Genomic DNA, 22,077 nt, shown 5'->3' with positions numbered 1-22,077 from the left:
AAAAGAAAGCTAAAACTTTTCTCTTCACTTTAGCTTTTAACTAGCTATGACTTTCTGATACAGGCCTGAAACATTAGTGCTTTGCTTCACACTTCACACTGCAGCACTTGTTTTAAATGTGGTATTTAACTTTTTTTATGTACTCTATTTTCATCTTATTTTATTATCATTATTTAGTGGATTTTATTTCCATCCCTCTTATGTTGTGCTTTCTCTTTAATCTGTTTTCATCCTCAACCTATTTTCACTACTATTATTATCCAGTGGGTTTTTTTCTGCATCGTATCTTATATTAATTTTCTATCCCTGTTTTTATGTTCATTCTATTTATTTGCATGTTATTTCTTTGCTGTAAAGCACTTTCATCTGCATTTCTTGTATCAAACATGCAGGAAATGGCTGAAACATATTCCCAACTTTTGTCTCTTCTCTGGCAGTTGCACACTTTCTTTAGTCCCCTTTTGACCCTCTCTGTACACAGTGTCTCTTCACATTTTCATGATCATTTCTTCATTTTTTCAGTGCCCTGCCCTGCATGAATAAGAATTCAGAGGAAGAGATGTATAGCACAGGACACACAAAAAGGAAGCAAATACTGTCAGACCAGCTGCCCAATGTGGATTTGGGGGAGAAATGATAAAGCTTTGAATAAAGAGAATAAAGAAGAGAAAAGAAGATATTTAGTTGGTGTATGCATTGTGGAGATGACAGAGCAAAACCTCCAAATAGCATGACACAATTCAAAACTTAACAGGAAGAATGGAAAGTTCAAATCAGGAGGAGTACAACTGAAGCGGTTGGCAAAAGTGCACTGTATCTTTTCTTCATTTAGCATCTGATTGAAGCTCCTTTGGCAGCAATGACAGCTTCAAGTCTTCTTGGAAATTATTCTACATGCTTGGTTCATCCTCCAGAACATCATGCTGCCAACACCGTGTTGGACTGTAGGGATGGTGTTGATGAGTTGCACAGTGCACGTTTCCTGCACACACACCATTGGGAATTGTTACCACATTGTTCAATCTTTGTGTCAGCAGCACAGAGAATTTTGCTTTTCATGGTCTGAGAGTTGTTTAGGCGCCTTTTGGCAAACTTCCAGTGGGCTGTCTTTTAGTGAGGAAAGGCCTCTGTCTGTCAACTCCATGATAGAGGCCTGATTGGTGGAGTGCTGCACTTACGGTTGTCCATCTGTAAGGTTCACCCTTCTCCACGATGGAACTCTGGATCTCTTTCATTGGGTCCTTGGTTGCCTGTCTGACCCAGACCCTTCATCCCTGATTGCTCAGTTTGGCTCGGCAGCCAGACTTCGGAAAAATGTTGGTCACTCCAAACTTCTTCCATTTGACAGTGGCAGAGGCTATTGTGCTCTTTGGCACTTTCAATACTGTAGAAATTTTCTTGTATCCTTCAACAGATCTGTGCTTTCACACAATCTTGTCTACTGGGACAATGGACAACTCTCTCAGCTTGATTTCTTACTTTTCACTCTGACATACACCATCAACTGTGAGACATTGTGCAGACAGGTGTGCGCCTTTCCTATTTATGTCCAATAAATTGAATTAGGCAGAGTTGGACTCCAGTCAAGTTGAAGAACCAACTCAAGGACCATTTATAGAAGAAGGATGCACCAGAGCTCAATTGTCAATGTCATAACAAAGGCTCTGAATACTTATCTAATTTCTTATGTCTTATATTTATAATAAATTCACAAAACACTCCACAAATCCGTGTATAGATTGATGAGTAAAAAATACATTGAATCCATTATAAGATGTGTCTGGAACATTAAAAAAAATTGGAAATTTTGAACGACTCTGAAATTTTTCCATATGCATTCTATCAGTTAGCGATGAGTCAAGGACAAATGGTCACTGCATCAATTCTTTGTCTGTTGTTTAACAGAATCTCTTTCAGGCATTTTATGTCTCATATCAATTCATCTCACTGCTTTATGTGTTGAAATGCATATGTTTAGACCCTTTATCTGTTACATCTCTGTCTCTCTCACCCACACATGTTCTTTATTGTCCTTCTCTCTGTCACCACGTCATCACTCAGCCTCATGCAGCCTCAGTATCAGTGTGTAGAGAGGAACTATTCCATTTGTTGCCTGCCTTTCCTGCTTTGTTAGCATGCTCATGCCTGTATGCTTCTGAGGCTGTCTAAGCTTGTTTGTTAAAAAAGCAGAGCTAAAGGTCAAGGAAACCAAGCTTACAGTATTGCTCGTTCCTTTTGCTCTGACTCTGCCTTTCTATTGAGTTATTGTTATTTTCATGATACTTAAAAGAAAAGTAGACTTTCAAGTTTTAGTGTGCAGTTCCTTGAATGTATTGGCCTGGTGAGCATGAACAAATTGGTTAAGCCACTGCTTTACATAAAATATTGAAGAGATAAGAGAGAAGACGCACAACTGACATTGGTAAGTTTATCAATGAGTGTATTGATTTGCCTAATTTGTTCTGTTTATGCAGCAGCATTATTCTCTCAGGTCGATTGGATCACATCCTGTGGATGATGGGTGTGTGTCATTATGGGAATACATTTTCTTGCCAAGTTATTAATAGACTGGGACCTAGCTACAGAGGACACAGACACAGGCTTGAGGTGAGATAAGGAAAATATATTGGAGGGAAACAGTAGAATCAAAGCAAAAGTGGCTTGGGAACCAAAGAATGGAGGTGTGGACAGAAGGCTGAGCCGAAGGGCGGAGCAGGTGTAGAGGAGGACCAGGAGGCAGGGTTAATGGGCGATGCTACTCAGGCAGGCAAGCAGATGACCAGATATGCGAATCTGCTCAGGAGTACAACCAGAAAGCTGGACAGATGGGCAGGGGAGCTCAGGAGGTCAACCAGACGCCTGTACACATGGTCCAGACTCACTTGGGTGGTTGGCCAGTAGGACAATCAGACGTCAAGGTGGCTCTGGAGGAAAGCCCAGAAGATGAGCAGATGGGCAAGACTGGTAGTGAAGCCCATCTGGGGGTGAGCAGCAGGTCCTGCAGTGAAGGTGGAATGTGTCAGGAGGATGTACATAAGGCCGGCGGCAAAGGCGGACACGCCTATGGAGGTTGTGCTGGGGGCCAGCTGCAAAGCTTCATCTCTGAAGGTGGGGCCACTCTGGAGGCCGTTGACATGGCTGGAAATCTGGACCGGAGTCTGCCAGATGGAGTGTGGGACCAAGGGATCTGACCTGGAGGCCAACAACAGGGTAGCAGAAATGGAGGCCAGTGAGGTGCGATAAGACAGCAGGTCGGGAAGTTGGTGACCCCAGAAAGGAGGCTTGTCAGACGTGGAATCATGCAAGAAGCTAGCCAACTCAAGAACAGGAACGGGCTGGAGGCTCGCAGACTGGCAACAACAACGGCAATAACAGAGAGATTCAGGTAAATGTTCTCTTATAAATGAGCTGCTCTGCTTTCTAATTTGCTCTTTTCCAGTTTTGTCGCTGTTTCACATTCAGTCTCTTTGTGTCATGCCATACTTTTAGGTTTCTGTGGACTTCATCATTCATGGTATTTTTTTTTCTCAGTCACTGAAAGCACTTAATTTTGCAGTAACTTTACAGCATCAATACTTTCTGCCCAGAATTGCAGATGCTCAAATTTCCATTTATCTGAGCATTTAAAGGACTTTTTGTCCATTTTTCAAGTTGAGATTGAATCTTCATTCTTGACCTTGGAAACAACATCACAGCAAGGTCCAATTTGTAGCTGTTCTGACGTTTTGTTTTGTTTGTTCTTGAGCATTTTGAAAGCATTTTCCCCGATTAATTGTTCCATGAGAAGTCCTTAAAATATCCAAAAGGGACATTTGCGCATTTGCAGTTCCATGACGACAGGGCAACTCCATCTGCTGATGAAGCTCATATGATTCAGTCAAAAGCTTTGGATCAGTTACTAAAGGCACCTTGTGGGGACATTGTTTCTTGCTGCTTCCAAGATCAAGCACGAACTCCAGTCTCAACACTCATTGGAAATGTTTTATGATTTATCACAATAAATCTGCAATGTGTGACAAATTGTATATTACCTGTATGCTGATGATAACGTTATTATAAACAGTGTGTGCTCTCATATTGTAAGGGTTAGGTTAAGTGTAATTATAAAATGGGAAACCATTTTGAAACCTTTGGTTCTTTACTAAGACAAGAGTGTCTATAATGAATTGTTGAGCCTGTCGGAAACGAAAATGTCTGACTTCAGAAACCCCTCCCCCAGTGGTTTATATACGATACAAATAATTCAATAGATGCCCTATACACATAGGGGCTCTGAGATTTATAAATCTCCTGCTTCCCATATAATCTGATTCTCTCCTTCAGCTTTCTTTGTTTCTTCATGTCAATGGGGCTTCAACAGCTGTCTTTGCGATTATTTTAATCATGTGCTGATGCAGTGGAGCCTGAGTCCGTCGACAGATATACTGAGTGACAGTCAAACCCCAGGTGATTAACGTCAAGTCTTAATCCAGAGAATAAGTACTTTGCAAAGAGCCATATAACAAGCTTTGATGGCCACTTGACTGGAATGTCTTTTACCTCAATCATAATTTTATAGCGAAGAAACAAGGGCACTGAACTGACGGCCGGGCAAAAAACGAGTTACAGCCAGAAATCAAGACCTTTTATTTCAGAAAGTTTACACTTGATGTAATATGTATGAGTCAGTTAATAATGTACTTGTAAAATACTGATTCAGATGGAAATTATTAAAATTGGTGTGGTCTTGTTTGTGTGTGGGTCAGGATATAGCATGTAATCAATATGGGTAATATGAGAATAGTCTCTAAAACAAAAAAAAACCATACAATTATTTTTTTAAGGGATGATTGTGTTGATAATTAGCAGCAGGAGGTTATAATCAGACCCATTTTTCCTGGTATTGGAGCCTGGAAGGAGCACAAAAGAAACAGACCTTCGCCAACTCGATGCTTAAACTATCATTCTCATACACTTAAATTCTTTTTGTCTTCATTTTTTCCTCTTGATTTTGTTCTGAAATGTTCAGAGCCAATACACAACATTTTACAATGAAGCTAACGAGTACGGTAATACCACTGACCTCTGATATTACCATTACAAACTAAAAATGATCAACTGCCAAATGCTCATTAATTCGTGCATGTGTTCAACATTACCTTTGACTCCTCCACACGTGCGCCCACAAGGACTAAACTAAAACAAACACAAAGCACTTTGACAGAAAATCTCTCTGAGATGGAAAAGAATGAGTCTTGAGTCTTAAAGTTAACTTACTGGTATCTCCTAATACATGTCCTTCTCTCCCACTGGACCCAGCTCACCGCTGAAATCGGATTAATTATTCCTCGGCCAGAGGGAAGGTCTGTCCGCCGAATTTCACTTAAATGTGTTGCTAATCTTATGGGAAATCCTGTTGACAGACAAATTAATGAGGCAAGATGGAAGCAACCTACAGAGCAGAAGTACTTACACTGAACAAGGCTTTTCCCACATCTGCTCAATGTAATATAGATTTCTGAATAAAGCTTGATGCCCGCTGCTAGTCTTTGTTTTTCTTTTTCCACTCACAGCTGTGTGTTTGAGAGTATGAAGTGTACACTGATTAAAAAAAAAAAAAAGACTAAATATGCCATTAAATACATACCAAAGCATACCATTAGAAAAATACCACCTTTCCTGTGGTATTGCTATCAACCTTATTGGACTTGGAGCAGGGTAAGGCTTCATGCTGTGCTCCATTGTGTTTTCTAGCTAATAAGGCTCACATACAGTCATCTGTTTGAAAAAAAGAGAGAGAGAGAGAGAGAGAGAGAGAGAGAGAGAGAGAGAGAGAGAGAGACTCAGGCAGAAATAAAAACTTTCTACTTCAATGTGTTCAAACTCGTGTTACTCAATGCCAGACACACTTACAAGATAAAACTTCAGACTGGGCGGTTCCCCACGATCTTGGCTCATCCACACCTGCTCCCTGTGCCAATCAGCCACCACAGCTGCAGCCGATCCACACTCATCAGCCACAACTCTTCAGCGTCTGTGTTCTGCGCTCTGAGTTCAGCCTTTACCTCATCCTTTAACAAACCTAACCAAAACCTTAACCACAGCGCTGAGATCTTTCACCAAATTCACCAAGATTTTTCACACACTAGAAGTCTGATTTAAAAAATCAACAGTTTTAAAAATCCGTAAACTACATTGTTAAGACAGACGAGCGTTATCTGGGAATCATCACCTTTATTCACATTACATGGAGCTAAAATCAATACTGCCATATGTTAAATGTTGTTTCCAAAATGAATTAGTGTCTGTTTGAGTTGTAGAACACATAAATAATCTTTTAGAAGAAGTGGATGTTTACACACACACACTCGACTCCTGCACTCACCATTTGAGAGGCCACCTGCCAGCAGCAGCTAATGGTTTTAAGATAGCTAGATTTATTAGTAGGCTCTAATTGGGTTAGCTTGTTCATATGCTGGATGCTGGCAATTGCGTGGGAAGCCGAGATGCACAGAGCAGGAAAAAAAAATCATCCAGTGAGAAAGTTGCATGGAGGCAGTGAGAATTTGTACTTGCAACCACTGCTCTGACATGGCTGCTGCGATGTAACGTCAGCTGTCCGCCCGAACAGGGCCACCTGTTTTCACCCGTCTTTATTGCTCAGGGCAAGACTTTGCCGACAGTTTTAGCGGTTAGTATTGTTCAGTTTACTTAGTTGCTACAGTTTAGTCATGAAATAAAATAACATCAGTGAATACTTATGAGATTTGACAAACAAAGGCAAACAACCCACCAGCAGTCATCAAATCTAAATCCTGACTTGTGCACAATGTCAACTCTTTCTGATGGAGCCTTGCTCGTCCCTTTGTCATTATCACACAGACAGGACATATTTCCATTCAATCTAATTTTCTTACCTTACTGACATGATATTTTGTTTGCTTCCCCCCAAAATTATCCAACAGTATCATACTATTTCAGTAAATGGAGGATCGCACTTTCTTTATTGCTTCACCGCTTTAGGATTGTGGGCATTACTCCCGTCTCACATGCAGGAGGCAGGGGTTCGAGTCCCCGCAGGCCAGGAGCAAGACGACGACGATGACAGCGAAGTTACCTTGAATGTAACTAAATATATAAAATAAAAGAATAATGGTTTGTCAAACACAGTGTGGATTTACTTTTTTTATCTGCTCTTTCATTGGCTGTGTAATAATAATAATGTCTTTCCCTGCAGTGATGCTAGTTACACAGTTGAATTACGTACATTGTTAAATGTTAAGACATAAAAAATTAGACTTGGAGACAAATGTTGTCAATGACAAGCAAATCTGTTTGGAAAGAATCAGAGACACTGTTTTTGTTTCTTTAAAGCAGTGTGAAGAGCACAGAGAGGAAAATGCAGTGTGTCTAAACCAGTAAATATAGTGAGACACGACAGCGTTGCTGAAGTGCAAATTGAAGGCATAAGGTCATATCATCATCGACATAGAGTCCATGTGGGAATGAACAAACACAGCACGTTGCAGTGGTAGAAACTAAGTGCATTTACTCAAGTACTGTATTTAAGTGCGATTCTGATGTATTTGTTCCTTTCTTGAGTATTTCCATTTTATGCTACGTTACACTTCTACTCCACAACATTTTGTCAGCAAATAATGATTTTTATTTTTTTATTTTTTTTTACTCCAGTGCATTTATTTTACAGTCTTAGTTTGTTATTACTTTGCGAATTTAGATTATAAATACAAAAATAGTAATCAACTGATAAGTTATGATGTATTGTTATAGGTTGAGTTACCCTGCAGTGTGTAAAGTAACTAAAGTAGTTCCACCTTTATTACAGCTGCAACATTAGTGATGAAATAATGATCCAGTAGTATAATGTATATGATTCTGAAGTGGTTCAATCTAATTCTTCTACTTGTACTTCGAATACTTCTTCAAACACTGTCAGGTTGTGATTTCTGTGTTCAGTCTGTGCAACATGTGTCTTCCAGCTGATGAGCTGCACCTCTGACCACAGCTTGATGTTACAAAGGATGAGCCTCCAGCTGATGCTGCGTCTCGTGAAAAATGCAGACTGCTTGTGTTTATGTAGATGTAAGATGTGTGTGTATTGGTGTGTGTTGACAGGAACAAGCAGAAATGTCTGGTTTTAGATCACACCGTTTATTCCAAAGAAACCCGACAAACATACAGCACTGAAGCATCTGAACAACCATAAATAATCTGGTAAATTATACAACACAGTCTCTGTATTTGCATGGGAAAGCCTTCACTACCAACAGCCTTGATTTTTTAATTTTTAATTTTATTTTTTTTGTTCTTTCAGGAACAGTTTCCATACATCATTTTCACCTGATCAGCTTTGTTTTTTTTTATATATAATACAGGTGAAAAGTGGCTGAAAAAGCTATCTATCTATCCACCACTGATATTTTCTAAATACAGTCTCACTCCAAAATGTGCCACTATGCTAAACTCATTGCGTTCATGTGAATCAATGAAACAGAAACTGTTAACAGTTTAACAGCTGCGTTCCTTTTATACTAAAAGGTTTTGGGTTGACACATTTAGAAGATACTGTGAGCATTTCAAAGGCAAAACCTCATGAAAGCTGAGGTACTGTGCTGCCAGCCTGATCAGAAATAGCTTCTACTGTACAGGAAACAAGGCGCTGTGCAAAGCATGTCACCACGATGCCAGCATGACGGCTTCTGCAGAGAGAAAACATGTCCATACAAATGCACACGCACACATACACACACATACGTGACACACAAATGCACAAACACAAATTAGGAGGCAAAAGAGGTCAGAGGTTTTGTGTTCAATGCTGGCGACATGAAAAACACAAAGCAGGCCAAGAGTCACATTTCCTGCGATCGAGAAGCTGACAAACAGCAAGCAAGGCATTTTTTGAAAATACCAACAGTAAAAAAACACTAACACAGAGTTTTTACACACAGCTGCACAGATGTCAACTTCATTCATCACAATTAACCGTTGTCATTAAGTAAAGAGAACAGAAGTGAGTGGGAGCTTGAAATGGAAGAATGCATGTTTACTGTGATATAGAAACAGTTGATACTGAATTAGTGCGCCGTGCTGTTTGGCTGCTTGACTGAAGCTCTAGCAGGCAAGATTTTTCTCTGAAAATAGCCTCATCATTTCAAACTAAATCACAAGGGTGTGGTTACAGGAAAGGACCCTTTAATGCCAGAGTTACACTTCTGATATTGGGTACCTGCAGAAAAGCTTCGCTACTGGCTTTAAAGGTCCAGTGTGTCAGATTCAGGAGGCAGAAATGTAATACAATATTCATACTTGTGTGTTCATTAGTGTATAATCATGAGAAAATAAGAATTGTTGTGTTTTTGTTACCTTAGGATGATCTCTTTATATCTACGGAGGGAGCAGGTTACAATCTGCAGCCTCACCACTCGATGCCATTAAATCCTACACACTTCTCCTTAAAGAAGTAAATGTATTCTTACATCTTATGTGACAGAAGAACAGAAAGTGAAAAGAAGGAAGCAGCAACTGTTTCTGTGTCTGTTAGGAGTGGTGATGATCGCTGACAGCAGCTGGAAAGGCACTTATGTCAATGACTCGTTTGAAAGAAAAATGGTGCCCGGTAAACAGCTGGATGATTCGTGCAGGCACAGATACACTGATACATGAAAAATATTAATGAAATTCTTCTGCCGACATGGAGCATAAATATTGCAATGCATTTAGAATGACTGTTCGTGTGTGTGTGCGTCAGAAAAGAGTCCAGTAAATGGATTTTTACATTGCAGCTGCAGAAAAGCATTCATTTTTGCCTTTTTGATCAGCGAATCCAACTCAACACACATCTCTGTTTCCACTGGTGTAGTCTCATATCATGTTTTCCCCCTGAGCTTCTCTTTTCTCTTTCCTAAAACATCTGATGTTCGTCGCCCGCTGGCTACTGTTCCCGTGGACCTACAGATGCAGATGAGGGGGGGGTAGTCAGGGTAGTGATGATGGGAAGTTCAGTCGTGGTTACCATGGACATTACCACAGAGGCTGCTGTGGAGGTTACCATGGCAGTGGTGGATCTGATCCCTGGGCGAGCGGAGGGAGACAGATATGTCGGGCTGGAGCGGTGCAGGTCTGCTGCTGTGTGAGAGGTTGACAAACCTGGAGGATGGGGAGAGATCTTCAGAGAGAGGGGGACATAAAGAAAAATGAGGGGTGGAGAGGGGGGAGGTGGAAAGACAATTAATTCACCTCTCGATTACCTGGATAAAGTACCAGGCCTGAAAATATTTGGCAACCAGGCTGCGAGGAAAGGATATGATTAGGCAAAAAAGAGCTGAATTATGACAAGCCTATAATAAACTATTTTTTGCATTGCCTTGAGCTTGGCGCCACCTTTGATGCATGTTCCCTCATTTCTCCTGTCATTCAATAAAAAAAAATGTACTGACGTTAATTCATGAGTGTGCGGGGTAAGTAATTATCACAACCTTTCAGCTTTCAGCAGCAGATTAAATCTGTGTGTGTGTGTGTGTGTGTGTGTGTGTGTGTGTGTGTGTGTGTGTGTCACTGAGACACATCTATAGTTTCTAATTAAAAAGTAACCACAGTAACATACAGAGCAAATACAGTAAGAATTCTTAAAATCATCAAATCCCACACGTAAATATGGTTAGTTTTTTATCTGCAATGGTTATTAAATGTATTTATATTCAGTAATTATCACTCTGTAAAGTGTTCATTGTTCGCGGTCTGACATGCCTGCATTTAATTAAAATTCCCTTCACACACGTGAGGGTCTAAGAGGAAACGATGCAGAATGTAATCCAGCATAATTCTGTGTCATTGTTATCAGCCTCAGTGTTTGTCCTCCACTATCAGAGCTGTGTTAAGTTATTGCTCATGCAAACCAAAATACTCTGACCTGCGGTATTAAAATGCACTGCTGTTACCATGGAAACTGTAGGTTTCGCCAAACCAATCAGGACTGAAATCTTATGGATTACAGATTTAACTTTCACTTACCGATATTCCTTTTAATCCACCACCCACTCTCTGTTATGATCTCTCTCTCTGTCTCTTTCTAACTCATATCAAGACTCATTTATTGATCGGGAGGATAAATCAGAAGAGAGTTCATGACGAAACTTACATGATTTGTGAACAGGTGTGAACCAGCAAACAGACAAATAGGAGCTCACTGCAGCTTCCAGTGTACGCAGCATTGATTGAAACTTGCTAGGGGTCAGTCGAAATTGTCAATAAAAAAAAAAAAGGCCTTCGGTGCTAAAAAGGTTTGGCACCACTGGTTTGAAGTGCGTGTGTGTGTGTGTGTGTGTGTGTGTGTGTGTGTGTGTGTGTGTGTGTGTGTGTGCGTGTGTTAATACTAATTTGTATGAAAGCAAATAAGAGTTGATAATATCTTTGAGCTTGTGAAATGGTGTTCACAAATAATTTCTCAGTCTGTATCACCTCTTGTGCATGTGCAAAACTTGTATGCACGAATCTTAATGTGTGAATTTGTGAAAAAAAAAAAAAAAACAGGTGTGGTTTGCACATGTACAAAAAGTTTTTGTAGCTGTAGGAATATCTTGTGGATGTGAAATTAAAAATTGGACAGGAATATTTTGAGCAGTGAGGTTTCATAAAGTCTGAGAGGCGGACACTCAAATGTCCCACTTGTGTATGTGACACTGAAGTATACAAGCTACGAGCTACAAGCATGAATTTTGGCAGTGCTTTTATGGCTGAGCTGACGAGACAATTAGCACTTTGCATTAATTAGCACCCACTGAGCTTTCAATCAGTCAAACTGTGCAATCAGCAGTCAAAAGTTTCTTGTGGGTTCCTTCTGGTAAGAGTACTGCCCTCTGATTGGCTTCAATACCGATCTGAGAATAATCAGAGATCCATTCATCAATAATTGAGCTGTGAACATGCTCCAACTCTGTGACTTATGGAGGAAATTGTTAATTTTCTTAGCCTTGACAGAGTTTAAGGAGCTGTGGGACAGTCTCGTCAGAGAACTTAATCTAATTGGACTCTGAGGCCTCGTACTCCAGAGACCGCCCCGACACGTACACACATGAACTTAATCTCATAACATTTCACTCGCGCCTTCAGAATTTTCCCGAATCATTGCCACCACTGCAACATTAATTTACCATCGCTCTTCAGTAAGCTGCTGTCACACACCCATGCACAAACACACACACACACACACACACACACACGCCTCTTGTTTAAGTCGAAAGAGTTAGACTGTTCTTAATTAGGAAAACAGCCTGACCTGATGCAGCGAGAGGAAGGTTTAGCATCAGCAGCATGTAGAGCCAGAATATTTTCACACTGAACTCTGTGGATTAAGGTTTTATTTTGACTGAACTTGTGTTGGTAATTGTTCGAACAGCGGAAAAACAAACCGGGATGGTTCGAGTTTTAATTTGTTTTGTCCAGTTGAAGTATGTTTTTCAATGAGTCAGTGAGGCAGTTAAGCTTGTCTCGTTCCAGTAAAATAAAGAAAATTCAATTCAGAAGGTTTACAGTTGTATTTTTCTGTTTATTAAGAAAAACAGGTGTAAAAATATTTTCTGTCTCGACATTTCGTGCGTGTTTGCTCATTAGACTAAGAAAGCTAAGAGAGCTGGTGAAATGCAGCACTGACTCAGATAAACACACACAGACACACACAGTACCTGGCTGCTTTGGGGGTCGTGGTAGACCTGATTACGGGTGGAGAGCAGGACGCAGTCGTGTGCTGTGGTCTTCTCAGTGCGTGGAGCGCTGGGGTAAGCATCATCCACACCACTGGTCTTGCACCTCATACTCCTCACACACAGCACCTGCAGGGCCACAACAACAACAATTATCTGTAAAGGCTGTGAAGTTACACTGGAAATCTCCACGAGCAACAAGAGCCATTGAGTTGAAGGTCCGGCGACTGCATGCACGTAATAAGATAAGAAAAAAGTATTTGAGTGGCCTGCATTGATGTACAGACAGCCACTGTGTGTCTATTACACAGTACAGGATTCTGAATTAAGTTAAAGCCACCATCTCTGGATCTTTTGTCATCTTTCTATCGTTCAAATTGTTTTGTAAAAATGTCAACCCCACTGAAAATAGATGCTGTCCTTTCAGCCCATTCGTCTCAGTGTCCCCAGCTCACATCTATGTGAGTCTATTGCCATGCTTTGCTGTCATTCTTAATACTTCCACCAGTCAGCGCCAAAGTAAGGGTTTCACAAATACTACACTGAACAGTTAATCTGAACTAACATGACTGGGCCTGGGTGTGTTAGCTTAAACTACACAGTAAAAAACATTAAGCAAGCCGTGCTACACAGACGGCCTACGACTTAGCCGTATTATTCAACGCCATGCTTTTTTTGTGTGTCTGCGTTCAGGTTGAGAGTACACTGAACAATGAACCTGGTCTACAAGTTCAGCTCCATTTCTGAATGGAGGGATGAGGGAGCCGTCTGTTCAGATATACTGCGGGAGTATACAGGTAGTATAGTATAGTATAGTATAGTATAGTATAGTAGGATACAGGGCAAAGAAGCAGTAGAGTGTTTTGCACTATTGAAGCTTGCAGGAATAGTTTGATACTGGCACTTTGCTTCCAGGTAGTCACTGCTCACAGCCAAGAAATAGTCCGACACATAATCCCCAATTAGACCCATTTTGCATTTAGACAGAACCGGATTAGTTGCCTCCACCTGCTTCATATTGAATGAACAGATACTGCAGTAGTATAGATCTTCTCCTCTGAGAAATCAGTTAGGTGAATTTCCCAAAATGTTGAATTGTTTCTTTAAGCTTCTTCTTTACACCGTTCTTTTTTCACCCAGGGGATATTCAGCCTACTTTTCTGAAGCTCTGTTTGAAGTTGTCCGACAGGAAGCAGTAGAGCACCGGGTTGGCGCAGGAGTTGGCGTAGGACAGGATGACGGCAAAGAAGTAGATGCCGGCAGTGGCGCTGGACTCTGGGATGATGACCACCAAATTGACCATGTTGATGATGAAGAATGGCAGCCAGCAGAGCACAAACACCACCACGATCACCACCACCATTCGCGTCACCTTGCGCTCCGAACGCCGACGTTTGGTGAACCCTGCCCGCACCCCTGAGGACTTCACCTGCAGGAAGAACAGCAGAGATGTCTGAGTTCTGACAATGGTGAGAGGGATGAATATGAGAGTGATGATGTTAATGAAAATGACTGGGAGGATGTTGATGATGGAAATGATCATTATGCTGATACAGATCACACGTGAGCTTTTCTAATCAGCCCCATACACACACACATATGCACCTTGATAACGATAAGTAGATAGCAGAGGCAAATGATGAGCAGCGGCCCGAAGAAGCCCACTGTGGCAGTGTAGAGGATGAAGGCTGTGGACCAAACGTTCTTTGGTTCTGGCCAGATCATGTTGCACGAGTTAAATGTGTCCTAAAGGGAAATGAAATAATAAATAGAACAATAATATAATAATAAATAAAAAAAATAAAATTTAAACAGGAAAGGAAATCACCACAGCAAGTCGAGAGTTCAGCCATTATCAGGTGACAGGTGTAAAAATATCGGCGGTAGGAGGCCGACTTTGAGGCCCACACAAAGTTTTACACTACAAAGCTCTGAAATTATGCATTGAGGATTGTTTGGAGAAATGCAAATTAAATTATCTGCTTTTGTGGGTTTTGAAGAAGCACATTTTGCATTGTGGACAACATTTCCAGACATCACTGTGTTCAGCCTGTGAGCTAACTATCAAACCAACAAGTCACTTTTTTCGCCCGACAAGGCCTTTTGGTCCTGTTGTTATCAAATCAGTGGCCTTCAGCAGCACAGCACCAGCATTATGTCATAGCAACTCTGTCACAACTTACATTATTCTACTACCTTTCTTCTGAAAGCTTTTGTGTTTTCTCAGAACTTGCTGCAGAGCTCTTCTTTGCCTGCTCATAAAGCTTATGCTGAAATTTGGAACTTTTACATCAGTTTGCACGTTTAATAATTTCAGCAACGACCTGCATATTCTTTCTCTCACCACCCTTCAGGTCTACCTGCCAGAAATTAAAGAGGACAAAGGTATTATTTCCATGCAGTTAACTCTGAAATCTAAAACGAGCAAAAGTGAATCAAAAGCAGCAAAGTTCTGAGCTGCAACGCCAAAACAATAACCTGAAGAATACTAAAATGTTCAGGAGGGCGGTGGAGAATTAATGTACAGGGTCAGGAGATTATCACCCAACTTTTTACTACCAGCACCACCTTTCACATTATACATTGTCACGGTTTATCCACTGGTAATATAAAAATACATAACTATCAAGCTATGGCTTTTGACTGGACTGAAAAGAAACTTACTTTTTTTTTTTTTTTTGCTAGCAAATTTGTACTTAAAGACAAAGAGTGTCAACCAGGACTGAAGTCCATACCTGAACATCAGAAAAAATGACCACAGGTAAGACCACCACGAAGGACATGGCCCACACAGCTGCGCTCACCACCTTGGCCACGCGGGGGTGTCTCCATTTGGTGCTGCGGATTGGATGAACCACAGCCAGGTAACGATCAATGGACATCACCGTCAGGCAGAAAATAGACGTGAACTGATTCATAGAGTCTGCCGTCATGACCACGCGGCACAGGAAGGAGCCAAACGGCCAATAGGAGAGCACATTCTGTGTGGTGAGGAAGGGGAGCCCGATGATGTAGAGCTCATCGGCCACAGCCAGGTTCAGGATGTAGATGTTGGTGACCGTCTTCATTTTGGCATAGCGCAGCACCACATATATGGCCAGAGTGTTGCCAGTCAGACCCACCATGAAGACCGTGAGGGAGATGATTGCTGTCATCAGAGTGCTGCTGCCCTGAAAGGGGACACTTTGAGTGGACAGGTTGGAGGAGATGTTGAAGGGGCAGGGGTAGGAAAAGAGGTATGGAGGTGGAGTGGCCGCATAGGAGGAGTTGAGGTCTGATGAAAAGGAAAACCAGTGGATCTGGTCTAGAGGCTCCATTGTGGAGACAAAGGTGGTGCCACAGAGTCCAGATGTAGAATTCCTTCTGTTTTCACAGATTTAAGAAGAAAGTCTTTGCTGCTGCTATGTTAGGTTCCATGTTTACTTGAACAGAGACAGGAGGAGAATCAGCATCCAGCACACTTCAAGCTACCAGATAAATCTGCGCTTTGACTTAGCGGGTCTTGTCTCTTGTATCAAATGTAAGCGTGACTTTGTGCATGCGGGCGAGAGAGAGACTGATAGCATGCAAGTGTGCGCTCTGGCCACAGCTGAGAAGAACACTGGGAATAGAATAGAGTCGCCTCCGTAATTACGCACCAGAAACCCCTGCTGTTTTTTTGACCTACAACAGATGTATAATCGTAGTGACCTCTCCGGTTTATTTGCACTGATTATTGACGTCTCGCTCTACCTGACTCACCCGCTGTGTCGTGCGTCAAGCGCGAGTACCGCTGGGAACAGTGCCACCACCTTTACGCACGGCCGATCTGCTTAACTACAAGCTCTATAATAATGTCTGAGTTAAGAATACATGCGATACTGTATTTGTAAGTTATGCCTGCATTAGTGGCATCTCAACTCTATGCTCAATGACTTGTTGTAAAAACACGTTGTTAAATCACGCCCACGCACTACATTAAAGATTTATTCAGAGATCAAGACAAGAACATGCTTACTTGGCCGAGCAGAGAAAAAGTCTCTGAGTGATCAGATTATAAGAAAACTAAACTCCTCATTGTCAATCAATCCTCTGATTCTCCAAACATTCTCCCGTATCGATTGATGGCTTGCGTCCGAGCTCCCGATCGTTCGCTGTCCGTGGTGCTGAGCAGAATGTGTCGGCAGCAGCTCCCCGCTTCTCCTTCCTCCCTCAACTTTCTTCCCACACAGCTCTGTGGCTTGTTGGATGCGATGTGTTGAGAGAGAGAGAGAGAGAGAGAGAGAGAGAGAGAGAGAGAGAGAGAGAGGGAGAGAGAGAGAGAGAGAGAGAGAGAGGGATGGGGCTCCTCAGTCTGGTCACGGGTGACTTAAGTGAAAGACAAAGAAAGGAGGAGTTACATTTGGAGCCATCACCAGTCAAAATGTCAGTGTGACATCAGGGAAGAGGAGCCTCTCCTCTGTGGACACACAGTGAGCGTCCTGGGACTAAAGTGCTTCAGCATCAATGTAACTAAGTACATTTACTCAACTACAATTTTGCCCATTTTTTTTCTAAGCACAATTTTGAGATGCTTGACCGAGATACTTTATTGCATCACAATGATCTTTACAGCTACTCATCTTTTAGTATTCAGGTTAAGATTAATCAAAAAGATAATGATGATTGTACAAATTATGATGCTGTGCTATAGATGAAGCCACCAAAGTTGTCTAAATGCTGCTTACATGTTAATGTGCCGGTGGTAATAATCCAAAATATATCGATGATATGATGATATATAACACTGACAGGAGACACTGTGTCTGATGTCAGCTGGTAGAATTTTTACTTACATTGAGTATCTTTATGTTCTGATATGATATATTCCCACACATGCTCAGTCTTGCCTTAGCTTCTGCAGTAGTGGTTTTAATTTAGACCTGAAGAGTTGTCTTGCTTTTTAGACACTGAAAGAGTTTATAATGAAAGGTTTTTAGACAGCGTAACATGATTTTGTCAGCCCTCAGGATTTCCACAGGCCAAAATGCAAAATCATAGTGATGGGCTTCACAGGGCCGCTCTGTCGAAACATGATCTCATCAACAGGGTAAATTTGACAACTCATGTTTTATTTATGGGCTGGAAGGTTTTTTGTTTGTTTGTTTTGTTTTTTGGAGGGTGATTGAAAAATCTCTCCCTCACTCTACACACACTCTGTCACATACAGATGAAATCAGCTCTAAAGGTTGTGCAGGGATCACAGGGGAGTACACAGACACACATATGCACACAGGGCAAGGCAGTAGCCTCAATATCCCACAGAAGCCTGAAGTGAATGAGTGTGATTAAGAAAAAATGGAGCATCCAGATTCTATGATAATGCAGACCTAATCTCTGTCCCATAATCTCATATGAGCTTCACAATGAGCATGAACTGCGACACACCTGGAAGGTTCAAGTACACACAAACAGGTCCAGTGAAAACGCACCAGAGGCACTGAAATACTGTCAGACGCTGAAAATATTGTTTGAAAATGCAAAATATTCATCATACAACATTACCTTAAACTCTAATCTATTAACTAATCACACATAACTCTTGTTTTATGCTTTTTTCACATGAAGCACAAGTCTGCCTCAGGAGAACACATCCTTTGAAAACATCACTGATAAATCCAACTGCACACAAATGAAGGTTAAGAATTGGTAATTGCTTGAGCTCCTTGACAGCACCAGCATATGTCTAACAGTGTGTTCTTGAGACTGTCATGACTGATGTCCAGCACCTGCGGATCAAACCCGCCTGGGTTCAGCATTTTTGATGGATGGATTGGGGATGGATGTGGCACTGGAATCAAATAATGTCCATTAATTTTAATGCAAGCCTCATCAAAGAGCCTCACTCACATGGACACCTGCATATCTTTAACAAAAGGATTTTGAGGGGTTTTGAGGGGAAGCCTCATTTAAGAGTCTAGCTCCATTTCATGTCTGCCATCCCAAAAGGCTGTGGTCAAGGTTTGTTGAAGAGCTCCAGTGTTCACATCCCTTATATACTGTATACATCCAGGGAAAGCACAGGAATGTAAGCAGAGCCGAGGAAGAATAAAAAATCTATCAGCACGGAAAATAACTTACAAATTCATAAAGACAACAATCAGTGCTGTGAAGAAATGGGCAGTGGCTGTGGTAAATCACAGGTTTGCACATTTCAGCTAACACAGTGTAAACCTATTTCCAAACCCCCAAATATAAATGTTCAGAGCCAGGTCTTGTACATAATGCGCTTACCTTACATCACATACATAACATACTTAGCTTGCATCACATACATACATAAACATACTTATTTGAAGTCAAACCATGTATTTTCGGTGCCTAAACTTAAGCAAACTGTCATCCTTTCACAACAGTAACCACGTGTTCAAAAGGCTTTTGGGCAAGTGTCCCATACAGACACTAAAGGCTACCGTGTGTGTGTGTGTGTGTGTGTGTGTGTGTATGAGATGCCACAGGGAGTGACAAAAACATCACTGTTTGTTGTGTGTCTTAAAACACAGTGTTCCATAGTGCTCCTTGACTGATTAGGGCTATTTATCAAAGTCAGGAGCAAACCCATAAACTGTATTTGAATGCATGCGCCATCAGAGATAACATCCAAAAACTGATATATCATAAGGTATGAGGTAAGGACATCATGATATCATATCTATGTATCTATGGACTGGGTGCGTTTCATTTAGTAGAGGACTGGTCATCTGGAAATAGGCTGAATATTGATTTAAAATATATGAGAGCACAAAAAAAATCAATCCGACCTGTGAGTGTTGTGTATACCAAGGTTACTTGCCCCACAGCCAGTTTCCAGAGAATGTGGTTTAGTTGTTACTCCTGGTTTTGTCGAGGGTTTGATTTAGTCCATCACACATAGTTGCAAGGTCCGTGGCACGGTGACGTTCTACAATCTTTCTCCTTGTAGTGAAAGGAGACGCAGTCCTTACATTGACTTTGCCATCTATCTCACGCTTGAACTAATTATTATGGTTTGTCAAATCAAGGTCAAGTTGAAATCTGTTCTGAGGCACGTTCAGACTCCCACACCTACATGCTGAAACTATCAACCTGCCTACTGGGATCGAGCCGTGTGACAAGCGACCGTCAGCTGCCTCCGCTTTGTTTCCTGTGTAAAGTGGGTCTGTGAAGCCCTTTGAGAATGCTGCTGCAGTCAAGAGCTAAAAGAAAAGAAATAAACTGTTATTGTTGTGTTGTCAAAAAGTCAAAGAGAAATGCACAAAAACCAGCTGACTGTGCAATAAATAAATATGGTCCTGTCTTTCCATTGTGACCGTGGTTCTGACCTTGTCAGCTGGTTTGTTGATGATAGAGATACCTTTGTGTGCCTCTTGTGTTTATTTCTCATGAACAAAAAAAATGGAACGACCTTTATTTACCTTTTGTTGTCTTTTCTCTGCTTCTACTGCACAAAGCTTGAGTGGTCTGAGGTAAGCTGTAAGATTAGTCTCAGGAGGAAGCTGCCATCTTCATCACTGCCAAGGCTTGAATTTAAAGCTCTTTTTAAGCGTGCAGACTCCTGCTGGTATGACTTTTAACTGCTTTGAATGACAGCTTACATGAGATGTTCAATGCAACCACACTGTCAGTCCTAGAAACTCAGCTTTCCAAGCACAGACATAGATGGATGTTTTCAATCCCCAATTTATATGAAGAACATTTGTACTATTTCCAAATTAGAAAACTCAAAGTTCACAAACAGGTGAAAGTAGTACGTTATGTCAAATGATACGATTCCCGGGGAAGGAGTGTAACACACATAGCTCACAATACACAGTCTACACGTTTCAGTCATTAGCAGCTGAGTTTATCAGCAGGAGATGATGTGACATATGTAATTTTACATCACCTCGCAAAAAAAACAGATGTAATTTTCCATAAATGCTTTTAAAACATTTTCTTCCTGCTTTGGTTTTCAATTTGTTTTAATTGTGCACAGTAAGCAGCATTTCTCATTATCTCTAAAGGTCAGTCATCTGGAAATGTGTTACTAACAGACTATTTCTACCTGTTACTCTCACGCTCCCTGCACACACCCACATGCACACACACTCACACATGCACACACACACACACACACACACACACACACACACACACACACATACAGACACATGAAGTAACTGGACAAAACAGATACATCGAGACGCTTGTATGCTTCTATGACCTTTATCCTTGACTTCCACTGCATTGCAGTCTCTCATGTTACCTCTCTTTCTCTGTTATCCTTCCATCTATACACAGAACATGGTTGCAGGAAGAGGAGGACCCAGCCCCCCACAATAACTCTCCAATGCCGCACAATGACATAAACACGCTTGGGTGTTAACTGAAGACCGTGTGTGTGTGTGTGTGTGTGTGTGTGTGTGTGTGTGTGTCAGGTGGGTAATCTTATGGGCATCTCCACAACAATACCCTGGAGTGAAGCTATCACACAGCCCGAGGGTTGACCTTACCAGCCTGTCAAAGGCCATTATTGTCGTACAGGCAGTGTGAGTGAGAGGGAGATAAAAGATAAACAGGAAAACATGGCCGCCCATGTTTCCAGAAGAGGAGAATGAAAACATCATCAGCTAGAACACAGGCAGCTATATACAAACAATATAAACATATTTGAGAATAATGAATGAAATACATGTATTACACAGAGGCAACCACCGCTTATTGTTGATAAGAGCCAGTGATTGGGTCGAAGGCAGTCAAGGAGAGCGATGATTGAAATGGCTAAGGAAATAAATGAAGTAAAATCCTAGTGTGTAAGTTATGGTAATGGGAGTTTGTGCTTGTGAAGCGAAATCTGAGTTGGAGAGATTTAGGAATCAGTCTGTTTATGTGGATTTTGTGAGTCGTGTAATCTGGGAGAACAATAGGATGAGTCCCCTGTTCGTCTGTAATGTCTATCGGGAGTGTCAGTCACTCCTGAAATGTCTTAAAAGTCCTGAAACTCTCAAAGAACAACGGGTACTTTTTCTGTTTCCCCCTTCTTTCCAGTATGCTAAACTAACCATCGGCTTGCTGTCACTTTACATTTAACAGACAAACTTAAGGGTGGTACTGTCTCAATCATCTCACCTAACTCCAATTTCTTACTTATTTATTACTGGTGATCAGTCTCTAACACAGAGGAGTGCAAATCAGCATGTTTGCCACACGAGGCTCACCTCGAATACTGAAATATCTGTATTGCCACGATGTCAGTGAAACCGGATAATGAGTCCTTGAACGGCCACTTCAACTTAATTAGGAGATGCTTTTGTTCAAAGCGACTGACATTTATTTCCTCAAACACACATTTAGAGCAATTTGGGATTTAATGACTTGCCTGAGAACACTTCAGCAGGAG

General features: G+C 41.4%; 1 protein-coding gene across 1 annotated transcript; it reads right to left on the bottom strand.

Moving 5' to 3' along the window:
• Nucleotides 1–8,311: 8,311 nt before the first annotated feature.
• On the bottom strand, nucleotides 8,312–16,915 carry LOC143320086 (somatostatin-like receptor F_48D10.1). The gene is made up of 5 exons (XM_076729507.1): nucleotides 15,437–16,915; nucleotides 14,307–14,447; nucleotides 13,858–14,130; nucleotides 12,684–12,830; nucleotides 8,312–10,168 (listed from the first exon to the last, which is right to left on the bottom strand). Exons 1-5 carry the CDS (start codon nucleotides 16,016–16,018, stop codon nucleotides 9,935–9,937), a joined length of 1,377 nt encoding a protein of 458 aa, XP_076585622.1. The 5' UTR covers nucleotides 16,019–16,915; the 3' UTR covers nucleotides 8,312–9,934.
• Between the last annotated feature and the right edge of the window lie 5,162 nt (nucleotides 16,916–22,077).

Source organism: Chaetodon auriga, chromosome 4 (genome assembly GCF_051107435.1).
Source record: "Chaetodon auriga isolate fChaAug3 chromosome 4, fChaAug3.hap1, whole genome shotgun sequence".
NCBI lineage: Eukaryota > Metazoa > Chordata > Actinopteri > Chaetodontiformes > Chaetodontidae > Chaetodon > Chaetodon auriga.
The sequence above is the reverse complement of the archived record's forward strand: the minus strand, read 5'-3'. Positions and strand labels throughout refer to the sequence as shown.

What these genes read in the sequence shown, in the direction of transcription:
- LOC143320086 (XM_076729507.1), bottom strand. Translation starts at nt 16,018, where the DNA reads ATGGAGCCTCTAGACCAGATCCACTGGTTTTCCTTTTCATCAGACCTC. An exon ending in TCAAACAGAGCTTCAGAAAA is followed by an intron (nt 12,831 to 13,857) that starts GTAGGCTGAATA and finishes GTGGCCCTGCAG; the next exon opens with GTGCTGTGTGTGAGGAGTAT. An exon ending in ACGACCCCCAAAGCAGCCAG is followed by an intron (nt 10,169 to 12,683) that starts GTACTGTGTGTG and finishes CTCTCTCTGAAG; the next exon opens with ATCTCTCCCCATCCTCCAGG.